This window comes from Rhinoderma darwinii, chromosome 3 (genome assembly GCF_050947455.1).
Source record: "Rhinoderma darwinii isolate aRhiDar2 chromosome 3, aRhiDar2.hap1, whole genome shotgun sequence".
In the NCBI taxonomy this organism is placed as follows: domain Eukaryota; kingdom Metazoa; phylum Chordata; class Amphibia; order Anura; family Rhinodermatidae; genus Rhinoderma; species Rhinoderma darwinii.
Genome location: NC_134689.1, coordinates 112,637,207 through 112,661,332, shown reverse-complemented (window position 1 = coordinate 112,661,332; position 24,126 = coordinate 112,637,207). Strand labels below are relative to the sequence as shown.

General features: G+C 41.3%; 1 protein-coding gene across 2 annotated transcripts in view; it reads left to right on the top strand.

Moving 5' to 3' along the window:
- LOC142749043 (lateral signaling target protein 2 homolog) overlaps nucleotides 1-24,126 on the top strand; it is a 47,941-nt gene that overhangs the window by 4,393 nt on the left and 19,422 nt on the right. For both annotated transcript variants that reach the window (XM_075856574.1, XM_075856573.1), the window contains exons 2-6: nucleotides 6,542-6,682; nucleotides 7,339-7,476; nucleotides 7,552-7,754; nucleotides 14,681-14,770; nucleotides 19,217-19,306. In XM_075856574.1, the coding sequence (XP_075712689.1) occupies nucleotides 6,542-6,682; nucleotides 7,339-7,476; nucleotides 7,552-7,754; nucleotides 14,681-14,770; nucleotides 19,217-19,306 (662 nt within the window). The remainder of the gene's footprint in view (nucleotides 1-6,541; nucleotides 6,683-7,338; nucleotides 7,477-7,551; nucleotides 7,755-14,680; nucleotides 14,771-19,216; nucleotides 19,307-24,126) is intronic.

Here is a 24,126-nt window from a genome sequence, read left to right as displayed (position 1 = left end):
CGTTCTGAAGAGAAGTGGATGATACTTCTCGTCAGAACGCCCAGCTAGTAAAAGTAGTAAAAACGCCCGATGTACACACATAATACACGCCCACTTGGACTTTTACTTTTAAACACACCCACTTGGACTTTTGCAAGCCTCATTTGCATAAATACAAAAATGGTCATAACTTGGCCAAAAATGCTCGTTTTTTAAAAATAAAAACGTTACTCTTATCTACATTGCAGCACCGATCTGCTGCAATAGCAGATAGGGGTTGCAAAATCTGGTGACAGAGCCTCTTTAAGCTTCTTTTACATCTGCGTTGGGACTCCGTTCATGGGTTCTGTTGGAGCTTAGTCAGGGGAACCTGTGAACGGAATCCAAACTGAAATAAACAGAAACCGTAGGTTTCAGTTTGCATCAATATTGATTTCAATAGTGATTAGATCTGGTGCAAATGGTTTCTTTCTTTTTTTTTACCGTTCCGTCCTTTTAACTGAATCAATGCCGTAGTCGCCTGCGCTATTCATTCTATCAAAACGACGGCAACCCTTAAACAACGGTGACAGACGGAAACCATTTGCACCAGATCCGTCAAATCTTTCTGTGCCATTTGCAAATTAGTCTTCGTGTATGCTAGGCATAGCTCTAATATGGGGAATATAATTATTTACTTGGAAACATGTCAGGAAAGCTGATGGGTCCTCCTTAAAAGGGTTGTCCATGGAAGTAAACTGCATAAAATGATAAAAGTATTACCTTTCTAATCCCCCGCCGCTGCAGCTCTGCTGGTCCAGTGCTTCCCACCTGTCCTTTGTTTCCTGTAGCCAATTAATGGCTTTTTTTTTTTTTTTTTTTTTTTTTTTAAATGCAGGTTGGTTTATTTTTTTTCACTCCTATTACCTATTTTGTGTAATATGGGGAAAAAAATATTGTGTGTGTGTATATATATATATATATATATATACACACACAAAAATATTTAATTTGGGACCTGTATTGACATGTTGCTACTCACAAGATCGTATGACACGCATTCATTATGACGTGCGTATGAAAGTATGAACACCCAGCCCTAAAGCGTTACTTATAAACATGACCTACACCGTGATTTTTGCAATGTTCTGCTTTATCATTGCTTCTTGTTAAACCTGCCAGGCGACTGATTCATAGTCTGCCGTTTTTGTTCGTATGTGCTGTTCGCATAGACCTGCTTTCTGCTTGTACTTTCTCTTGTAGGAATTAAAAAAACGTCAAGTCAATCTCTTTCTTTGTATGAACTTCATTAGTTTGTGATGTCTGTGTATGTCTAGGTTTGCTAATGATAACCTTATCAGGTAGGTCTGGATAGGTGATATCTCTTGCTCCATTTTCCCTATGGGCTAGTCTCAACTCACCCAGGTTACTGATAACTCCATCAGCTATTTACTGATAACACAGCTGCCCAATGTCTCAGTGAAAATAGTCAACAATATGACCATTCTTGGTGAACGATTTTAAAGGGAATGTGTTGCCAGAAAAACATGTTTTTTTTTTAAAAATTAAACATTTAGTGTGTGGGTGATTAAACATGGTTCAAATTTTTTTTATTTTTTTCACGAGTCAGGAAATAGGAAATATTATAAATTAATTCTAATTTATAATACTACCCATTTTTGGTCACTAGATGGAGCTATTCCCAAAATTGCAGCATTGCAACAATGGGTTAAAAGCCCTCGCTCTAGTGAGCTCTCAGCATCCCCCCCTCCTTTATCCTGGCTAGTGCCGGGATAAACGAGGGGTTTGAACGGTGTAACCTCCTACGCTGTGTGTCGCCATTTTTTGAGCTAACACACAGCGTAGTAGGTTTACATACAGTAGTAAACACACACAAACACGAACATACATTGAAATCTCTTACCTGCTCCTGCCGCCGCGGCTCCCTCCGGCCCGTCCGCTCCGTTTGCTGCCGCTGGTCCAAGTGCACAAATCCGGAAGCCGCGACCGGAAGTAGTAATATTACTGTCCGGCCGTGACTTCCGGTCCACAGGAAAATGGCGCCGGACGGCGCCAATTTCGAATTGGACTGTGTGGGAGCGGCGCATGCGCAGTTCCCACACAGACGCCGTACACTGAAGTCAATGGGACGGGAGCCGTTCGCAGTCCCTATGGGACTGTGGCTGCCGTATTCCATGTCTGTATGTGTCGTTAATCGACACAGACAGAAATGGAACAAAAAATGGCAGCCCCCATAGGGAAGAAAAAGTGTAAAAATAAGAAAAAGTAAAACACAAACACACAAATGAATATAAACGTTTTTAATAAAGCACTAACATCTTTAACATATAAAAAAATAATTTGTGATGACACTGTTCCTTTAAATACCAAATTTAGATTTATCTGCCCTGCTAGGAACCTAGGATGTAAAATAATTTATCACGTCACAGGTAGGTGCAGTATGGGCACATAAAGAAAATACTGAACAGATTTGCAACAAAACCAATCCGTCCCACTAATACTTATTCGCTCTACCCTCTGCTAATACTATAGAAAAACTAAATAATATTTACCATAGTTCCAATGTAGTATTCCTGCAAGAAAAGACTGAGCTAAGCTGGCCAGATACTGAAATGTCTGACAAACTTCTTAAAGAGGCTCTGTCACCACATTATAAGTGCCGTATCTCCTACATACGGTGATCGGCGCTATAATGTAGGTGACAGTAATGTTTTTTATTTTAAAAAAACGATCTGTTTTTACCACTTTATTAGCGATTTTAGATTTATGCTAATGAGTTGCTTAATGCCCAAATGGGTGTATTTTTACTTTAGACCAAGTGGGCGTTGTACAGGGGATTGTATGACGCTGACCAATCAGTGTCATGCACTCCTCTCCATTCATTTACTCAGCGCATAGGGATCCTGCTAGATCCTTATGTGCTGTCTTATACTAACACATTAACAATACTGAAGTGTTTAGACAGTGAATAGACATTCCACGGGATGTCTATTCACAATCTCTGCACTTCGTTACTCTGTCTGTTACTTACAGCAGAGCAAGCGTAATCTAGCAAAATTACACTGTAGATGACCGGTTACAATGAGATTACGCTTGATCTGCTGTAACTACCACAGAAAGAGTAACGAAGTGCACAGATTATGAATAGACATCCCGTGGAATGTCTATTCACTGTCTAAACACTTCAGTATTGTTAATGTTAGTATAAGACAGCACATAGCGATCTAAAAGGATCCCTATGTGCGGAGGAAATGAATGGAGAGGAGTGCATGACGCTGATTGGTCAGCGTCATACACTCCTCTGTACAACGCCCACTTGGTCTGAAGTAAAAATACGCCCACTTGGGCATTAAAGACACATTAGCATAAATGTAAAATCGCTAATAAAGTGGTGAAAACAGATCGTTTTATTAAATAAAAAGCCCTACTGTCACCTAAATTATAGCGCCGATCTCCTTATGTAGAAGATACAGCACTTATAATGTAGTGACAGAGTCTCTTTAACACTTTCTTGGCTCAACCAAACAACAAGCTTAGGAGAAATAAGTAGCAGGCCAGATCCCTCTGATGCCCTTCATGTGCCAAGGGAAACAATAGGATTAGGAAGGAAAAATCTGTCCCAGAGGTCTAGAAGACCTCATGGACTAAGTCTTTTCTTTGCCTGCTGATATTAAAGATTTAAATAAAAAATAAAAAAGGTACAAAAAGAAATCTGTATCTAGGTTTTTCCAAGGCATTAGATACTGTGCTACATAAAAAGTTGGTACATAAAATGAGGCTGCAAGGAGGTTTGGGGGCAAACAGAGGGTGGTTATTAATAGTACATCCTCCGATTGGGTCACCGTTCCCAGTGGTGTCCCACAGTATTGGTCCCTCTTCTTTTTAATATATTTGTTAATTACCTTGTAGAAGCATACCTATCAACTTTCATGTATTGTAAAGGGGGACAACTGATGTGGCACGCGAAGCCCCCGTAGTGCCCCCACAAAGTATAATGCCACCCATACCCGGTATAGTGCCTAATAAAAAATACCCTTAGCATCGTTCCCACAATTTATTGGAGGTCCCTCTGCTCCTCCGAGTTGTGCTCTGTGTGGCTGGCCATGGACAGGCGTGATGTCACTGAATCACACCTGCCTGCTCCAAGCTGCTAACGATTAGCTTTACGTAGTGGAGCAGGGAGCTGACTGTTTCCTATTCTGCCCTTGGTTTCAACTGTATCAGCGTCCTGAGGACACAGATGCAGTTGACAACGGGACATACCACTGGCTGCCTGGACACTGCCCAGAATCCGGGATGGTTGGGAGGTATGCTAGAGGGCTTAGGTTAAAATTGCAGTATCTGCAGATGATACTAATCTCTGTAAAGTAATCAACACAGAGGAGGGTCATGGAATACCACAGAAGGATTTAGGGAACCTGGAGGCGTGGGTTGAGAAGTGGCAAACTAAGTTTAATGTGGAAAAATGTAAGGTTATGTTGTTGGGCTGAGGATTTTGTTTTTAGAAAAGTTGTGTATTTAATATTAAAAAAACTGGATTTAAACGGCAACTCAAAGGGACTTGGGGATATTGGTGGACTGTAAAATATACCCCTTCCCGACATACTCATACGTGGTTGAGCCTGTTCCGTATGAGGGCGTCTGCTGTATGTTACAGCCGACAACTATAACTAGCGGGCTCGAGTATTGTTTAACCCCTTAGATGCCGCGGTTTCAACAACCTAGACTGGGATTCTTTACTGTAAAGGTTCTTTCACGTGGACAGATTTACTGGTCGGCTAAATATTGATACAACATGTCAATCGGTGCTCGTTCGCTCCATTTACATGGTGCAATAATCTTACTGTATAGGGTCCCCATAAATTGGTTTCTTGTCAGCAGCACATCCCGTTTACACGGAGATGTGCTGCCAACTAGCAACCCTTTTTATGGCAGCGTAAATGATTCGATCAGTCAATCAAGTTTTTGCTCGTTCGACGGCTAATCGCTGTACTGTTTAGACAGGGCAGTGATCGGAAATAAGCATTCGTATGAATGCTCGTTCGTCCGGTCATTGTCCTGTGTAAAAGGACCTTAAAGGGGCTCTGTCACCAGATTATAACTGCCCTATCTCCTACATAATCTGATTGGCGCTGTAATGTAGATAACAGCAGTGGTTTTTATTTTGAAAAACGATAATTTTTTAGCAAGTTACGAGCAATTTTAGATTTATGCTGATTAGTTTCTTAATGACCAACTGGGCGTGTTTTTACTTTTTACCAACTGGGCGTTGAACAGAGGAGAGTATGACGCTGGCCAATCAGCGTCATACACTTCTCATTGTTCCAGCCCAGCTTCTTTCACTGCACAATCACACTGTAACAATGGGCTGGAACAATGAGAAGTGTATGATGCTGATAGGTCACTGATTGGTCAGCGTCATACACTCCTCTGTACAACGCCCACTTGGTAAAAAGTAAAAACACACCCAGTTGGTCATTAAGAAACTAATTAGCATAAATCAAAAATTGCTCAGAACTTGCTCAAAAATTATCGTTTTTCAAAATAAAAACCACTGCTGTTATCTACATTACAGCGCCGATCAGATTATGTAGGAGATGGGGCACTTATAATGTGGTGACAGAGCCTCTTTAAGAGCAGTCGGACTATGGAACCATCTACTACAGGATGTTAGTATGGTTGATCATTTGTACAAGGTCAAGAAAAAAAAATAAATATATATATATATATATATATATATATCTCGCGATAAATGGGTTTATTTTGCTTGGGAAGGAATTTCCCCCTAATATAAGGCAATTGGCATCCGCATTATAGTGGTTTTTGCCTTCCTCTGGATTAATACTGTGGGATTAAAGGTCGGACTTGTCTTAAAAATGAAAAACTTTACAAATGTATCATGGGTTTAAAGAGACTCTGTCACCACATTATAAGTGCCCTATCTCCTACATAAGGAGATGGGCACTGTAATGTAGGTGACAGCAGCGCTTATTATTTAAAAAAACGATCTAGTTTCACAACGTTAGGAGCGATTTTGGTTTATGCTAATGAGCTGCTTAATGCCCAAGTGGGCGTATTTTTACTTTCGACCAAGTGGGCGTTGTACAGAGGAGTGTATGACGCTGACCAATCGGCATCATGCACTTTTCTCCATTCATTTACACTGCACTAGCGATATAGATATATCACTATGTGCAGCCACATACACAAGCCCTAACATTACTACAGTGTCCTGATAATGAATACACATGACCATCCAGCCTGGACGTCATGTGTACTCAGAATCCTGATACTTCTGACTCTTTTCTTTGAGATTTCCAGCAATGGAAACGAAATCTCGTGAAAAACAAATATAGGCGATACGTTCCCTTTAAGAAGTCTGCTGTCACTCACTCACCTTTTTGTTAACGCCACAACACTACTGAACACGAGGCACTGTGAATCTTGCTACAACCTTCAGTACTAAGATGAACCTTAGGGGCACATGCTATGCAGATTGGCATCTGTGTAATCTTGTCAATCTTGACCAAATAATGAGTTTATTTCTGTTCTTGCTCCGCAGAAGTCAGATCCTCGTCTGCTGGCAAAGTTCTTTTATGTAGATGAGGAGGTGAGCGCAATTGTACACGAATTACAATGCCTCGATGTGCGGAAGGATCCTCAGAACTACTTGGTTTTGCTCAGCCAGTTACACACCAGCCAGGTAAGTCAGGCTTTCTAGATAATTTCTAAGCTTGTAGACCTGTCATGCTCGTGCAACCTTTATTTTTCTATTCTACAATATGGTTATGTGGCAGGGTTTATAGTACCCAAATACGGACTACAATTAGACCGCTACTAATCCGGTGTGACTTGCCTTTCACTGTTCAATATTCTTATCTTTCGAATGTTTTTTGTCCTTTTTAGAAGACATTTTAGATGTCCTCAACTGTTGAGATCATGTTTAAGTTCCATTGACTTTTGTGGGGTATTGTTTCTATCCATATCCAGATCTGGCAATTTCCACTTCGACTACAATTTTGGACAGCTGAGATGTTCCCACGTTGAATTGAGCAATTTTTGCATCTCTATTGTAGAACTGCAACAAATAGCAGTAGTCTTGTAGCCTGAGATGTCCGCTTGGTGTAGGATTTTTCTTCAATTGAAATGATAACTTGGGTAAAAAACAGTTGTGACTGCACAGGACTACTGCATTGATGTATTGACCGATCACCTAGACTTGTCTGTCAGTCATGACCGTTTTAACTTTGGGCTTCCTGGTTACTTTGGCAGCGTTGGTGTCTCTAACCTTTGGTTCAAGGATATTTCAAACCATAAAGTTGGCCAACTTTTCTTCTGGAATTCTGTTTCTGCCTGCAGGAGCGCATGCTTGTAATACTGGAGCAGATTCTGGAACAGTGTGTACCAACCAAGAGGAGACAGAGAGACTATCACCTCAAGTTCCCTGATGACATTGTGAATAATACCATGACCACTCACCTCCTCTTTGCTGCTGAGGTATGGTTGTGTGTAAAGTCAATAGTAATCCTCCTCTCCGGAGTATAGGTTTATCATTCTAAATATTTTTTTAAGCTCTTGGTAGGAGGCACATATGTTGAAGTGGAAGAGGCAGATGGAGTTTTACTTCAACCCCTGGCCCAAGAGCTACTACGAAGTTTGGAATGCCTGCGAAGAGTCCTAAGAGAACAAAGTCTTGAAGATCCTGGAATATATCCAAAATCGACCCATAAGGCTATGCTACAATATGACAACTTGTGTGCAGAGTTTGAGCTGAGGTGCGTAGCTGCTAAATGCGATGCCACTTGCCGCAAACGTTTCATATTTTTTTACAAAATCTGTAAGCTAAAAGCCTCTGTGTGAATCTTCACGGGTGATGTAATACAATTTTTAATACGGCTATGTGTACAAGGTATTAAACTAAACTTGTTGCGTAGAAGAGCTATACCTGCCAATTCTAAAGCGTAAGGGTCATCTTGGATTATTGGGCTTTTTAAAAAAAAAAAAATAAATTTGTGCAACTTTAAAATGAGGAAGAATGACGTGCTCCTAAGCATCTTAATTTGTGTATACCCATGTAGAATGGAAAGGCTCTCCACCCAGCTTTCTGAACAGATAATAATCCAGCACTCAACATTAATTTGAAAAATTTGCTTTCACATGATCAAAATGGTGTTTTTTTTTTTTTTTTTAATTTCTTTTTGTTACCGCCTTCTTAAAATCTTACTATTGACTTAACCCTTTCAGGAACGAGCTCATTTTGGCCTTCAGGACCAGCCCCATTTTGGTTTTTTTAAAATCTGACATGTAATTTTTATGTGGTAACTCTGGAATTCTTTCGCCTATCCGAGCAGTTCTGAGATGGTTTTCGCGTGACATATTGTACTTTTAGTGAAAAATTTGGTAACTAAATTCATTGCTTATTTGTGAAAGACACCAAAATTTTAAGAATTTGCAAAACTTATGATTTTTCTAATTTTAAATGGATCTGCTTGTAAAACAGATAGTAATGCCAAACAAAATAGTTACGATTTCACATAACTTTATTTTTCTAGGACGTTACAAGGCTTAGAACTTTAGCAGCAATTTCTCACATTTTCAAGAAAATTTCCAAAGGCTATTTTTCAAGGACCAGTTCAGTTCTGAAGTGGCTTTGAGGGCCTTATGTACTAGATAGACCACATAAATCACCCCATTTTAAAAACTGCACCTCTCAAAGTATTCAAAACGGCATTCAGAAAGTTTCTTAACCCTTTAGGCGTGTCACAGGAATTAAAGCAAAGTAGAGGGGAAATTTGCACGTTTTTGGGTTTTTTTTGCCGAAATTCATTTGTAATGTTTTTTCTGTAAGGCTATTTTCACACGATGTGTTTTCAGACGTAATTCGGGCCGTTTACGCCTCAAATTACGGCTGAAAAAAAACTGCACCATTACGCCTCCAAACATCTGTCCACTGCTTGCAATGGGATTTACGGTGTTCTGTTCCCACAAGACATAATGTTACTTGTTGTTTTTAAAATACGGCACTTGAAAAGACCCCGCGTAAAATGTGCAGGCCATTTTTGGGACGTTTTTGGAGCCATTTTTCATTGAATCCATTGAAAAACCGCTCCAAAAACAGCCGTAAAATACGCCGCGAGAAACGCGAGTTGCTACATAAACGTCTAAAAATCAGGAGCTGTTTTCGCTTGAATACGGCTCCGTATTTTCAGACTTATTTTGTTAAGCCGTGTGAACATACCCTGACACAGAAGGTTTTACCAGGAAACGCAACTCTATTTATTGCCCATATTGTGCAGTTTTTAGAAATATCCCACATGTGGCTCTAGTGTGATAATGGACTGAAGCACCGGTTTCAGAAGCAAAGGAGCACCTAGAGGATTTTGGGGCCTCCTTGAGGTCTCGTGGTGCCAAAACAGTGGAAACTCCCCAAAAGTGACACACTTTTGGAAACTACCCCTAGATCAATTCCTTGAGGTGTGTACAGTTGGAATCTTGACCCCACAGGTCTTTTGCTATATTTAGTGGAATTAGACTGTGAAAATGAAAATCTACTGTTTTTCTGAAATATAAATTAACATTTTTACGAGGAATAAAGAATAAAAAGCACCCCAAAACTTGTAAAGCTGTTTCTCCTGATTATTGCAATACCCCTTATGTGGTAATAAACTGCTGTTTGGACCCACGGCGGAACTCAGAAGGGAAGGAGCGTCATTTGGATTTTGGAGCGCAGATTTTGCTTGATTGGTTTTCAGTGCCATGTCGCGTTTGCAATGCCCTGGAGGGACCAAAACAGTGGGAACCCCTCAAAAGTGACCCCATTTTGGAAACCACATCCCTCCAAGGAATTTTTCTATCTTTAGTTACCATTTTGACCCCACAAGTTTTTTTTTTTTTTAGTTTTTTTTTGCTGAATTTAGTGGAATTAGACTGTGAAAAGAAAAATCTACTTTTTTTCTGAAAAAACATAGACCTGTTTAATTTTTACAATGAATAAGTGAGAAAAAGAGCCCCAAAATTTCTAAAGCTCTTTCTCCCGATTACGGCAATACCCCATATGTGGTAATAAACTGCTGTTTGGACACACGGCAGAGCTCAGAAGGGAAGGAGCAATGTTTGGCTTTTGGAGCTCAAATTTAGATAGAATAGCTTTTGGGTGTCATGAAACATCCCAAAACTTACCCCATTTGGGAAACTACACTCCTTAAAGAGGCTCTGTCACCACATTATAAGTGCCCTATCTCCTATATAAGGAGATCGGCGCTATAATGTAGGTGACAGTAATGCTTTTTATTTAGAAAAACAATCTATTTTAAACCACTTCAGCGATTTTTAGCTTTATGCTAATGACTTTCTTAATTCCCAAGTGGGCGTGTTTTACTTTAGACCAATCAGCGTCGTTCACTTCTCTCCATTAATTTACACTGCACTAGCGATAGTTATATCGTTATGTGCAGCTACATACACAAACGCTAACATTACTGCAGTTTCCTGATAATGAATATGCATCACTACCAGCCTGGACGTGATGTTTATTCAGAATCCTGACATGTCTGTAGCGTCTCTGAGATTTACAGCAAGGCAAACATAGTCTCGCGAGATTACGATGTAACCTGTCATTTCAAACGAGATTACGCTTGCCTTGCTGGAATCTCACAGAAAAGATTCAGAAGTGTCAGGATTCTGAATAAACATCACGTCCAGGTTGGTAGTGATGTGATGTATATTCATTATCAGGACTTCAGTAATGTTAGCGTTTGTGTATGTAGCTGCACATAATAATATAACTATATCGCTAGTGCAGTGTAAATGAATGGAGAGAAGTGTATGACGCTGATTGGTCAGCGTCATACACTCCTCTGTACAACGCCCACTTGGTCTAAAGTAAAACACGCCCACTTGGGCATTAAAGAAGCTCTGTCACCACATTATAAGTGCCGTATCTCCTACATACGGAGATTGGCACTATAATGTAGGTGACAGCAGTGCTTTTTATTTAATAAAACAATCTATTTTCACCACTTAGCGATTTTAGATTTATGCTAATGAGTTGCTTAATGCCCAAGTGGGCGTATTTTTACTTTAGTCCAAGTGGGCGTTGTACAGAGGAGTGTATGACGCTGACCAATCAGCGTCATGCACTTCTCTCCATTCATTTAGTCAGCGCATAGGGATCCTTTTTGGATCGCTATGTGCTGTCTTAGGCTGAGTTCACACGAGCGTGTGCTTTTTGCGTGCGCAAAAGGCACTTAACAGCTCCGTGTGGCCTCAGCAAATGATGCGCGGCTGCGTGCTTTTCGCGCAGCCGCTATCATTATGACACTCCGTTTGGATGTTTGTAAACAGAAAAGCACGTGGTGCTTTTCTGTTTTCATTCATCCTTTTCACAGCTGTTGCGCGAATCACGCAGGTCGCACGGAAGTGCTTCCGTGTGGCATGCGTGGTTTTCATGCACCCATTGACTTCAATGGGTTTGTGATGCGCGAAAAACGCCCAGAGAACGGACATGTCGTGACTTTTTTTTTCAGCGGACTCAAGCTGAGTAAAAATCACGCACATGTCTGCACGGCCCCATAGACTAATATAGGTCCGTGCGACGCGTGTGAAAATCACGCGCGTTGCACAGACGTATATCCCGTTCGTCTGAATAAGGCCTAATACTAACACATTAACCATACTGAAGTGTTTAGACAGTGAATAGACATTCCACGGGATGTCTATTCACAATCTGTGCACTTCGTTACTGTTTTTGTGGTAGTTACAGCAGAGCAAAGCGTAATCTCGCTGTAACCTGTCATTTACCGCATAATCTCTTGAGATTACGCTTCCTCTGCTGTGACTACCACAGACAGAGTAACGAAGTGCAGAGATTGTGAATAGACATCCCGTGGAATGTCTATTCACTGTCAAAACACTTCAGTATTGTTAATGTGTTAGTATAAGACAGCACATAAGGATCTAACAGGATCCCTATGCGCTGACTAAATGAATGGAGAGGAGTGCATGAGGCTGATTGGTCAGCGTCATACACTCCTCTGTACAACGCCCACTTGGTCTAAAGTAAAAATACGCCCACTTGGGCATTAAGCAACTCATTAGCATAAATCTAAAATCGCTAAGTGGTGAAAATAGATTGTTTTATTAAATAAAAAGCACTGCTGTCGTCTACATTATAGCGCCGATCACCGTATGTCGGAGATACGGCACTTATAATGTGGTGACAGAGCCCCTTTAAGAAACTCATTAGCATAAAGCTAAAAATCTCTCATAAAGTGATTTAAAATAGATAGTTTTTCTAAATAAAAAGCATTACTGTCACCTACATTACAGCGCCGATCTCCTTATATAGGAGATAGTGCACTGTAGTAATAATGTGGTGACCGAGCCTCTTTAAGTCATCTATCTAGGGGTATAGTGAGTATTTAGACCCCACAGGTCTTTTTTGCAAAATGTATTGGAATTAGGCCGTGAAAATGAATATCAAATTTTTTTCCCACAAAAACGTTGCATTTTTTTCATTTTCACAAAGGAGAAAAAGCACCCCTACACTTGTAAAGCAAGTACAGCAATACCCCACGTGGTCATAAATGGTTTTTCCTTAGAAATTAATTAATCCTTTCAGGACTGATCCATTTTTTGCTTTTCGTTTTAGTTTTTGCCTCCCAACTTTTTTTTATTTTTCCGTCAGAGTGGTGTGAGGCCTTATTTTTTGTGGGAGGAGTTGTAGTTTTTAGTGACACCATTTATAGTACCATTTAATGTACTGGGAAACTGAAAATACAATTCTTTGCAAGCTGAAATTGGAAAAAGCTGTGATTCCTCCATTAAATTTTTTCGGAGACTTAATACCAAATTTATATGGTTGTTTTATTTACTACTTTTACAAAGTAAACGATTTGTTAAAAAAAAAAACAACCGTTTTGTTTTACCACATTCTAAGAGCCATAACGTTTATTTTTTATTTTTTGGTCGATTGAGTGGTGTGAGGGCTTATTTTTTGCACGATGAGCTGTAGTTTTTATTGGTATGATTTTTTTTGGTACATACAACTTTTTGATCACTTATTAAAATTTTTTTTTAAAAGCTACGGTGACCAAAAAACAGCGATTTTTTTTTTTTTTTTTTTTTATTTATTTTAAATGCTTTCATTTTTTTACGCCGTTCACCGCGCGAGTTAAATAATGGTATATTGTAATAGTTCTGACTTTTACGGATGCAGCAAAACCAATTTATTTATTTTTTTTTTTTCATTACTTTAGAGGAAAAATGGGAAGGGTTTTTTTTACTTAAACTTAGTGGGGAAAAAAATAATTAAATTACTACTTTTTTTTACACATTTTATTAGTCCCCCCTAGGAGACTTGAACCAGCGATCATTAGATTGCTGGTACAATACACTGTACAATACAATGTCATTTTTACAGGTTCCTGTAACTGCACGATCGCTGTTCCTGTCAGTTTAGTCCTGGGTGTCAGCTGTAATACACAGCTGACACCTGCAGCATATGGAGCGGGCTCTGCTCATGAGCCTGCGCCATATATAACCCCCCGCACCATGTCATGCTATTAAGACATTGTATGGCTTCCGGTTTTGCCGTTACAACCGACAGCAGTCGGTCCCTGGGGAAGTTTTGTTGTAGCAACAAACTTTCCCTGTGATCACATGATCGGGACCTGAACCAATCAGATCCCGATCATGTCTCCGGGACCAGAGGTAGGGGTCCACAGCGCAATCCGGGTGTTAACGCTACTCTGAGACACCAGATCGCGCTTTTTAACACCCACCGTGAATTCACGTCAGCACTGCACAGAGCCCAGCAAGTGCCGACGTGGATTTACAGTGGGAGGTCGGGTTAAAGAAATTTGAAACAATATTTACGACTTTTGTTTTTACATTTAGTAGTTTGCAGGTGGAAAAATCTGGCTCAAAATTCCTTCAGGAACACTTCACATTTTTCAGCCACGGCCATTGAGCAAAAAACGCAGCGAGAAATGCTTTCTCTGCCTCCCATTGATGTCAGAGACTGAAAGGGCATGTCACTACTTTTTCCCGCAAACGTTTTTCCGCTCGCAGGGGAAAAAACCCTCCGCCTCCCATTGTAATCAATGAGCGATTTCAGCTGTTCTTTGCCGTGGTTTCCGCGGCAAAAAACTTTGAATTTGCTTAATCTTTCTTCACCAAGACTAATTTAAGCGTAAATTCTCAAGTATTCCTACTGTTGTATAGTAAAATATTGCTATTTTTATTGGAATTGAATGCGTTCTGGCTTTACAAATCTTTCTTTTTGGGAGATTCAAAACTTTATTAAGGAGCCATTGTACAGTAGATTTGAAGGCTGTGCACGCGCAGTTGGCACGTCTCAATTGAAATGCACAGGTTTTATTCTGCAGTAGAATCTGGCAGCCAGTATATGTGATCATTCTCTGCTCTGTGTTAGCTGGATGGCATAGCTTTCATAAGGGCACAGAGCAGGAGGGTGGAATAGTGATGATGAAAATTTTAAGAGCCCCCTCCTTCCTTTAAAAATGAACAGCCTCTTCTTCTTTTTTTTTTTTTTTTTTAGCAAACCATTCTATGTTTATGGTGTGAAAAATATATACTTGCAGATCCAAAAGCCCTGGTGTACGTTGCCTTCTAGTATGTGCCCAGGAATATTCCATATTGATCTATGAAATGCCTAATCATTTTATGTAATATCTGGCAGGTACATGTCATTGGTGGTCAGTGTAAAGACTCCTGAAGAAATCTATGAGCAGCAGGAAGTAGCAGTACTCTTCTGTGAGACTGTTTCCAGGTAAGCAATTGCAAAACAACTATTCATCCAGACCTAGCCAGCCTTAGGCTATGTTCACACGGAGTATTTTGGGGGAGGAATATCTGCCTCAAAATTCCGTTTAGAACTTTGAGGCAGATATTCCTCTCCCTGCACGCCGATTTTCGCGGCAATTATCGCGCTGTTTTTCGCCCGCGGCCATTGAGCGCCGCGGGCATAAAACAGCGAGATATACGCTTTCTCCTGCCTCCCATTGAAGTCAATGGGAGGTCCGAGGCGGAAGCGCCCGAAGATAGGGCATGTCGCTTCTTTTTCCCGCGAGGCAGTTTTACTGCTCGCGGGAAAAAGACGCCGACGCCTCCCATTGAAATCAATGGGAGGCGTTCTCGGGCCGTTTCTGCCGAGTTTTGCGACGCGGTTTCCGCGTCAAAAAACTCGGCAAAATACCCCGTGTGAACATAGCCTTAAAGAGGCTCTGTCACCAGATTTTGCAACCCCATTCTGCTATTGCAGCAGATCGGCGCTGCAATGTAGATTACAGTAACGTTTTTATTTTTAAAAAACGAGCATTTTTGGCCAAGTTATGACCATTTTTGTATTTATGCAAATGAGGCTTGCAAAAGTACAACTGGGCGTGTTTACAGTAAAAGTCCAACTGGGCGTGTATTATGTGTGTACATCGGGGCGTTTTTACTTCTTTTACTAGCTGGGCGTTAGGAATGGGAGTGTATGATGCTGACGAATCAGCATCATCCACTTTTGTTGGTTAACACCCAGCTTCTGGCAGTGCAGACACACAGCGTGTTCTCGAGAGATCACGCTGAGACGTCACTCACTTCCTGCATCGTGTCGGCCACATCGGCACCAGAGGCTACAGTTGATTCTGCATCAGCGTTTGCAGGTAAGTAGCTACATCGACTTACCTGCAGACGCCGATGCTGCTGCAGAATCAACTGTAGCCTCTGGTGCCGATGTGTCCTCGCTCGTCCGACACGATGCAGGACCTGGGGCAGGAAGTAAGTGACGACACAGCGTGATCTCTCGAACACGCTGTGTCTGCACTGCCAGAAGCTGGGCGTTCTGAAGAGAAGTGGATGATACTTGTCAGAACGCCCAGCTAGTAAAAGAAGTAAAAACGCCCCGATGTACGCACATAATACACGCCCAGTTGTACTTTTACTTTAAACACTCCCAGTTGTACTTTTGCAAGCCTCATTTGCATAAATACAAAAATGGTCATAACTTGGCCAAAAATGCTCGTTTTTTAAAAATAAAAACGTTACTGTAATCTACATTGCAGCGCCTATCTGCTGCAATAGCAGATGGGGGTTGCAAAATCTGGTGACAGAACCTCTTTAAGGCCCCTCTACGTGAGCCGATCGGGTTAATGATCGCTCATACAAACACTCGTTCCCGATCATTGGCCTACGTAAAGATGGCAGCGATAAGCCCTTCGTATCTTTTTATTCTGCCATAAAAATGGTAGATTGTCGGCAGTACATCTAATGCAGACTGTATGGGGACTAACTGCCGTGTTAACTATTTATTCTCATCTAGCCACGATCGTGTCTCCAGTGAAGCAAACGAGCGTTGATCAGCATGTAATTGTCGATTGGCACTCGTTACCGTTCAGTAGTCTACCCGTGTAAAACCACCCTCAGCACCAACTCTATTCTAATTCTATTACCTGAATTGGTTTTTTTGTTTTTTTATTTTGTCTGGGAATGAAAACTATAGTAAGGGAGAACGGTCTTGAGCATAAATAAAATTCCTTGCAGCTTCTGTACCCAGTGCTGTAAGCTGAATAATGTAGGTAATATAAATAATAATTGAAAAAACATTCCTAGAGTTCTAAGGATTCTAAATGGAAGCGATGACACTAATGTGTGTAGACCTTGTACGACATTTTTGAAGCTCGAATCAATAAAATATTTAACTTTTGAATCAAAATCTCCATTCTTTCATCCTGCTGAGAAATAAAAGGAAAATATATTGCTTATTTAGTGTGTCTTTCTATGACTGTAAAGCAATGCTTTACATATAGGCAGAGGCGTAGCTAGGTTCTTAATCACCCGCGGCAAAGATTCAGTTTGGCGCCCCCCCCCCACACCTCTTTCCCGACATCTCCTTCCCCCTCGTCGTGTTTGTTTTCTCTACCAATCAATGACGTGTCATCTCTTTCCCACATTTCTTTTTATGTAACTCGAGCATAAAAACATTTGTACATTTTACAAGCAATATAGTTCTATACACAACACCAGAACCAAGCTCAGTACATAAATACAACACCAGCACAAATACAGCTCAATTTAGTTCAACCCCTGCCGTATAGGTATGTACAGCGTAAAACTACAGCTCCCAGCAAGGCCATTCCAATGGTGTGGATATGCTGGGAGATGTTTCGCAAAAAATAAATCCTATCCTAATCATACCACCCATCATCTCGCTGCAGATCATACAGTGCTGATTAGAGGCAGAATAAACATTTACATTAAGTGACTCACCGGTGACATCTCAGATTCTAGTTCTTTTTCTCCATCCGGTCCAGACCTCTATGATGACTTCTCCCGGTCACAGCCCATTTCTGCAACTTGCCGCTCAGATGTCTTCAGCTTCTCAGTTTTCCAACATTTCTACACCTATAAATAAAGATAAAGTTCTCATGATACCACACACTACGCCCCTACATATAATAGCGCCATACATTGCACCTCTAATTATAATCACACCATACACTGTGCCCCTGTAGATAGTGCCCCCCCCCACTTTTTATTACAATAAAATAACAAACTATTCAAACTCCCGTTAATCCCGCTCCCACGCCGGCCGGCAGCAATGGAGACCTGCGCTCTTCTGCGCAGGTCTCCTGGGGGGTTGAACGAAGCATCTACGAAAGGCGCTGATTGGCTGGGCAGAATGACTTTCCCTGTCAGCGCCTTTCAGCGACGGAAGCGCGATACAGCTTCCCTCGTAGAAAAGAGTTGACTGGCCGGGCACGGAACGTACCCGGCCATTCATTGCTTCTAATTGTGCCTGTGTCCTATAGACACAGGTACAATTATAGTGCAGGAGAAGGTGGCGCTGGCGCCCCCCTCCAAGTTGCCCCCCCTAAGCTACGCCCCTGATATAGGGAAGACGTAATTTTGCTGCTGCCTAATATTAGCCAGCACAATCTTCTCTCTAGGTCCGAGGCGTTTGGGATAAATTCACATGTGGCAGATTTGTTGCCGATATTTCCGTGGCTGAAAATTTGTTACATACATCTGAATAGGATTGTTTCTGCAGCATATATATGGATTTTTACAAACCTGATTCACATATATGTAACAATTGCAGAGATCTTGACGACAAATTTGTCACGTGCGAACATAATTTTATTCACTAGCGTCTACTCATTACCTTCCCACTGCAGCTCTGGGAGAATACAACCACTGCATCAGAGACCCATTACTTTACTAGGTAAGTGTATATACTCATTTATTTTTTTTCTGCATGTAGAAAGATGTTCTAAATACTACATGCAATTTAAATTGTGCCTCCGATTTATAAAACGTAATAGTAAAAGCGAAGATATTAAACTGGACAAAGAATAAAAATTATTCTGCAATAAGATATATATTAGACTCCTTTCTGCTCCGCCCCCCCATTTTCCCATGTTCACTCATAGAATCTGTAGAGTAGAAAGGAGATTGATTCTTGCCTTCGCTGACAGATCCAGTTGCAGCTTCTCGTTTAAGTGTATAGAGGGGAAGGAGGAAGCGGGAGACTAGCTGCAATGATGTCTCCCATGCACAGCATACAGGGAAAATCCTGTCGCCCCCCCCCCCCCCCCATCTCACACATACTTAGAAGCCGCCACATGGAGGACATTATACAGAGCAGTGTCGCTTTGAATCCAGCACTAAGGTGAGACTGTAAAACACTTACTAGAAGCCGCAGCATCTCTGTGTGTGTCTCTCTCACACTCTGCTGCTACTCTCTCTCCTGCTTCCCCTCTCATCTTCTGATTAGCTGTAAACTAATCGCTCAGTGAAGCTGATACTCCTCCTTCTGCTCTACGGGTTCTGTGAGTGAATTTTGAAGTAGTGAACATTTAAGGAAGCAGGGGATGAGGAAATTAAGCGGAGTAGAGGCATCTTTTCTTAACCTATATTAGTCTTATCTTTCCTTGTACTTTTGCTTTATGAAAAGTTTTCTCATCAGAGGTACACTTTAAAGTTAGAATAAACTGAAGATTCGCTTTATATATAATATATTATATCGCTTATTTTTGCTTCCCAAAAAGTAGCTATATATATCTTAGGTTAGGTTGGTTCGAACAATTAAATGTCCAAGATTTTGCCTATAGTTAAAAGAATGCAAACTGTAACGCACACTTTTATTCTCTAAATATAATGGTAGAGGGTCAATGTTGGCTATATATATTATTTTTTTAAAGAGAAATTTGTTTTTTTTTGGTCTGCACAGAGCTCTACAAAGAGGATATCTAACACAGGAAATGATTGATGACTGTGAGCCAGAATTGATGATTTCCATCCCACGCTTAGCAATTATCAGGTGAGATTAGCTGCACGGTAGCAGCGGGGAGTTTAAAATTCACCGGAGATCTGCTTAATGCTAGGACACTCATTGCATTCAAAGAATCGGCGCTTATTTTTTCGTCAACATAGCCATATGAGAGCTGTTTTTTTTTGTCTTTTAAGACGAGCTGTAGTTTTTAATGGCACAGTTTAAAGGCCCTGCCTGTACTGCTGATTCCATCAGTTAAGCTGAACCCGCAGGTCATGTGTGTCTAACACACAAGATCAAGATAATAATGATCATATCGAAGCTTATCAATTTAGAGGTGATCGATGTTCGGTGGATCCTGGCTTTGTGAATTTTTTTTCCAATGTTCGCCTGGTAGGTTAAATAACGTGACCTATTAAGGCTGGGTTCACATGACCTATTTTCAGGCGTAAACGAGGCGTATTATGCCTCGTTTTACGTCTGAAAATAGGGCTACAATACGTCGGCAAACCTCTGCCCATTCATTTGAATGGGTTTGCTGACGTACTGTGCAGACAACCTGTCATTTACGTGTCGTCGTTTCACAGCTGTCAAACGACGATGCGTAAAAATACAGCCTCGTCAAAAGAAGAGCAGGGCACTTCTTTCAGACGTAACTTGAGCCGTTCTTCATTGAAGTCAATGAAGCACAGCTTAAAATTTACGGCTGTCAGAGAAGCCTCGCAAAATGCGAGGAGGAGCAATTACGTCTGAAACAAGGCAGCTGTTTTCTCCTGAAAACAGTGTCTTTTCAGACGTAAAAGCCACTTCTCGTGTGCACATACCCTAATAGTTAGAATATATATGAATGTATAACAGCGAGGAACGGAGTTACCTACGAACCTGTCCCTTGCAGGCGGGTGTCGACTCTATAAAATAGCAGTCACCCGCCACGTATGACGCAGACTCCTGAGGTAGCATACATTTGCAGTAGATGTAAGGCAGATGTCGCTAAGGGGTTAAAGGAAGCAATTCTAATTCCATTATATGCAGAGATTGGAATTCGCCAACACAATCTTTTAAAGGGGAACCTGTAGTATTAAACATGTAGTTTGAGCTATGGGAAATATGTTCTAGGGCAGGAGCAGCTGAGCAGATTAATATATATATTCAGGATAACCTGTTGTAGTTTGATTTAAATCCCTGCTCACGGAGTCCAGTAGACAGTCTTACTCTGGTAGCTATTTCTGTATTCACACTTCTACAGGAAAGGCTGTCAATCACGGAGTAGGACCGCCGACTGGATTCTAGCTCAGTGAGCATGGATTTAAACGAATAAACTATGGTCATGTGATGGACACACAGGTACTGGGAACATTAGAAGACACCGCTCTGATACACATATTGTGTCCATCACATGACCATGGACAGAATTTTATCCTCGAAGTAAATAATGGCTGTTCCTACTCAATAGCAAGCAGAGATCTTGAGGAATTAATACAGAATGTATATTGAAAAATTGCATAACTTTTTTTTATTTTTTTTATTATTTTTTTTTCAAAATATAACATTCATTTTCTGAAACTGGACAACCCCTTTAAAATCCACAGCATTCACTGTTTGAGGACTTTGAGCAGGTAGTTTGGGTTTGACTTTTTTTTTTTCCCCCCCCAATTGAATGGAAGCCTCATCTGTATGTAAAACTGCAAACAATACTAATGCTGCGCTTTAGGGCTCATGCACGTGGCTGTCTATCCAGAGCCAGGGATGGAATCCAATCCCATCCTGAAGGTCCGGAAAGTCTTTCTCAAAGCAAGCTTTGAGATGGCCTTGGTTGATCAATTGTCATTAGCCCTAGGAGTCATAATAAGACTGTGTGGAGCTTTGGGGGTATGTTCACATGGGTGGGATACGCTCTGGAAAAGTATGCAGCTCAGATCCTGCAAGGAATTCCATCCGAAAGACTGCACCCCAAATCGCTATTGCCATAGCGACGCATCCCTGCTTTCCGTCTGTGGTCTCTGTGCAGCCTGGCCTGCTGTGCGGACTCTGCAGCCCATGTGACCGCTACAGCCTGTGACTGGTTTCAGCAGTCACATGGGATTAAACATCAGCCAAGGAGGGCCTGCAGCCAGAAAATCTGCCGTTGCTATAGCAATGGCGGGGAAGCAAGTATGGACTTGTTACATTTTAAAGGAGTTTTCCAGTCCCTAAAAATTGATGGCCTATCTGGAGGATAGTCCATCAATAGCTGATCGCTCTGGGTCCAATTGGCAGGACTCCCGCCGATCAGCTGATTTGAAGGGGCCACGGCACTGGTACGAACGCAGCTTCCCCTTCATTCCGGTCACTGCTTGTATTGTGAATCACTGACACAGCAGCAGCATCGATTTACAGTATTACAACCTTATCCCAAAATACAGGCAGGATAACAAGAGTAACGCAAAATATAACCTCTTTTTTTACATACACGATAAAATACAGAATATATGATGGAGCGACAAACCCATGATGCAAGGATTCCCACACACAAATACTAAAAACCTCCTATAGAAAAAAATGCATAGGTAGATACAGCAAAGTGTAAGTGCCTGAACAGTAAATGCACTGACATGTCAAGTTAGGGAAAACAATTGGACTAGACAGGCACAAAAAGGAAGACCGAATGCAGACAGTCTGTATTCAGAAATCGCAACATTTGCCATTTGTTGCTGCTTTTACCTCCCCAATAAGCTCAATAGGGGAAAAAGTGCAATGATTCCACAGCATATATTGATATGCTGCTGATTAAAAATCTGCACCGCAGATCAATTTGCATGTCTTCTCTGCTGAAATTCAGTCCTGAAATTCAGCTGTGGTGCATAATTTTATTTCCGCAGCATGTCCATTATTGCTGCAGAATTTGGTCTGATTTACTGCGTTGTTCTGATGTACTGTGGAATTTGCTGCGGAAACACTGTGGAATTTCTTACAGGGGGTTGAAATAACATCAAAGGATGAAGAAATATTGCCATCACACAGACCTTGAAAAAACAACGCAAATCCGTTGCGTGTGGGCAAGGCCTTCTATAGGAGGTAAGGAAATGGCATAGCTCTACGAGCTCGGCTGTATCCGTATTCCCGACCACCTCTGCAGACAGTGGTGCGGGAGCCGGACGAGGTAGGACATCGTTCAGGGGGCCCCGTTCTAGAGATAGACGTGGTACCTGCGTCTATCTGATACCTTTTGTATTGGAATATTTTTTACTGACTCCTACTAATCCTTGGCCGGGCATAATGGGAGCACAAAGTTGGCAGACCTGGTGACCTTCTTTAGGCTTTAATCGGCACCCCAAGATCGTGTCAGAGGTCCCCCTCTTTCTAACAGTTTAGATGCCATGGTTGCTATTGACCATGGCATTTAAGTGGTTAAATTGCCTAGATCAAAGTGATCAGTTAGTGACGCGTTGACTCTAAAATACAGCCGACACCTGCAGGGTTTAGCCAGTGTACCTGCTCCATTCTCCTTCATGGCCGTGACGTACAGATACGTCATAGGACGTTAAGGAGTTAAATCTTAAAACTTGAGCTTTTAGTTATTCCTCCTTTCTACTGTGAAAGTAGAGAAGGTATATTGCATATGTGCACCCTTCCGGATGTTCTGAATTATTGCACACTAAATTCCTGAAGCTTAGAACCTGTGTAAACCCAGCTTTTGTAGTATTGTTGGTAAAAGTGTGTGTGTGTGTGTGTGTGTGTGTGTGTGTCAGATTTACTTCATGAGAAATACATTTACTTTTTTTTTTTAGGTAGAGTATAGATAGATATAGAATGAATATATATATATCTATATATCTATACTCTACCTAAAAAAAAACGGAAATGTATTTCTCATGAAGTGAATCTGTAGCACTTAGACCTCTACATTGTGCCTTTCCCCTTGTATTCCTTCTGGAAATGTATGAATAAATTGACAGCTGGGCTCTGGTACGGTCTAATGTGTTCTGACAGTGTCCCTGTGTAGGAACACACCCTATTGACAAGGAGTATGTTTTCAAGGAGGTCCACTTGAAGGAAGTTATCAATCGTCCACATCTCTGTGTTAAAGTAACTGCCTCCTAAACTTAAAGGGAATGTGTCGCTCGAATTTTTAAAATTTTTTTTTTTTAGTTAAACAATTATAATTTCAATGATTACACATTGTTTTAATTTTTTTAAAAGTCCGGAAATATTCAAAATTAGATTCTAATTTATAACCTTTCCATGTGCTGGTCACTAGAGGGAGCAGTTCCCAAAATTGCAGCATGGTCAATGTGGTAAAGCAACCTCATTGCTTTATGCTGCAAATTTGGGGTAGACACTCCCTCTCTAGTGACCTCACACAATCCCCCCTCCCTTCTTCTGGCTAGTGCCAGGAGAAGGAGGAGTTTGAATCTTCAAACCTCCTACACTGTGTGCCGCCATTTTCTGAGCGACTGCACAGTGTAGGAGGATTAGATACAGTGCTAAGCAGACAGTATAACACGAACATAATACACACATCACATACACAAACATAAATGACCTGCTCCTGCCGCCTCCGCTTCTATTCCTTGCGTCTTTGCTTCCTTGAACATATGGCCGGAAGCCGCGGCCGGAAGTCGTCACCTTACTGTCCGGCAGCGGCTTCCGGTCCACATGAAAATGGCGCCAGATTTCGCTCTAACTAGCCTAGTTTTGGTCTGTGTGGGAGGGCGCATGCGCCGTTCCCACACAGACGGCGTACGCTGCAGAGAATGGAACGGCTCCTGTTCGCATTCCCTATGGGGATGTATGTGCTGTATTCCATCTCTGTATGTGTCGTTAATCGACACATATAGAGATGAAAAAAAAGTCCGCCCCCATAGAGAAGTAAAAGTAAGAAAAAAGTA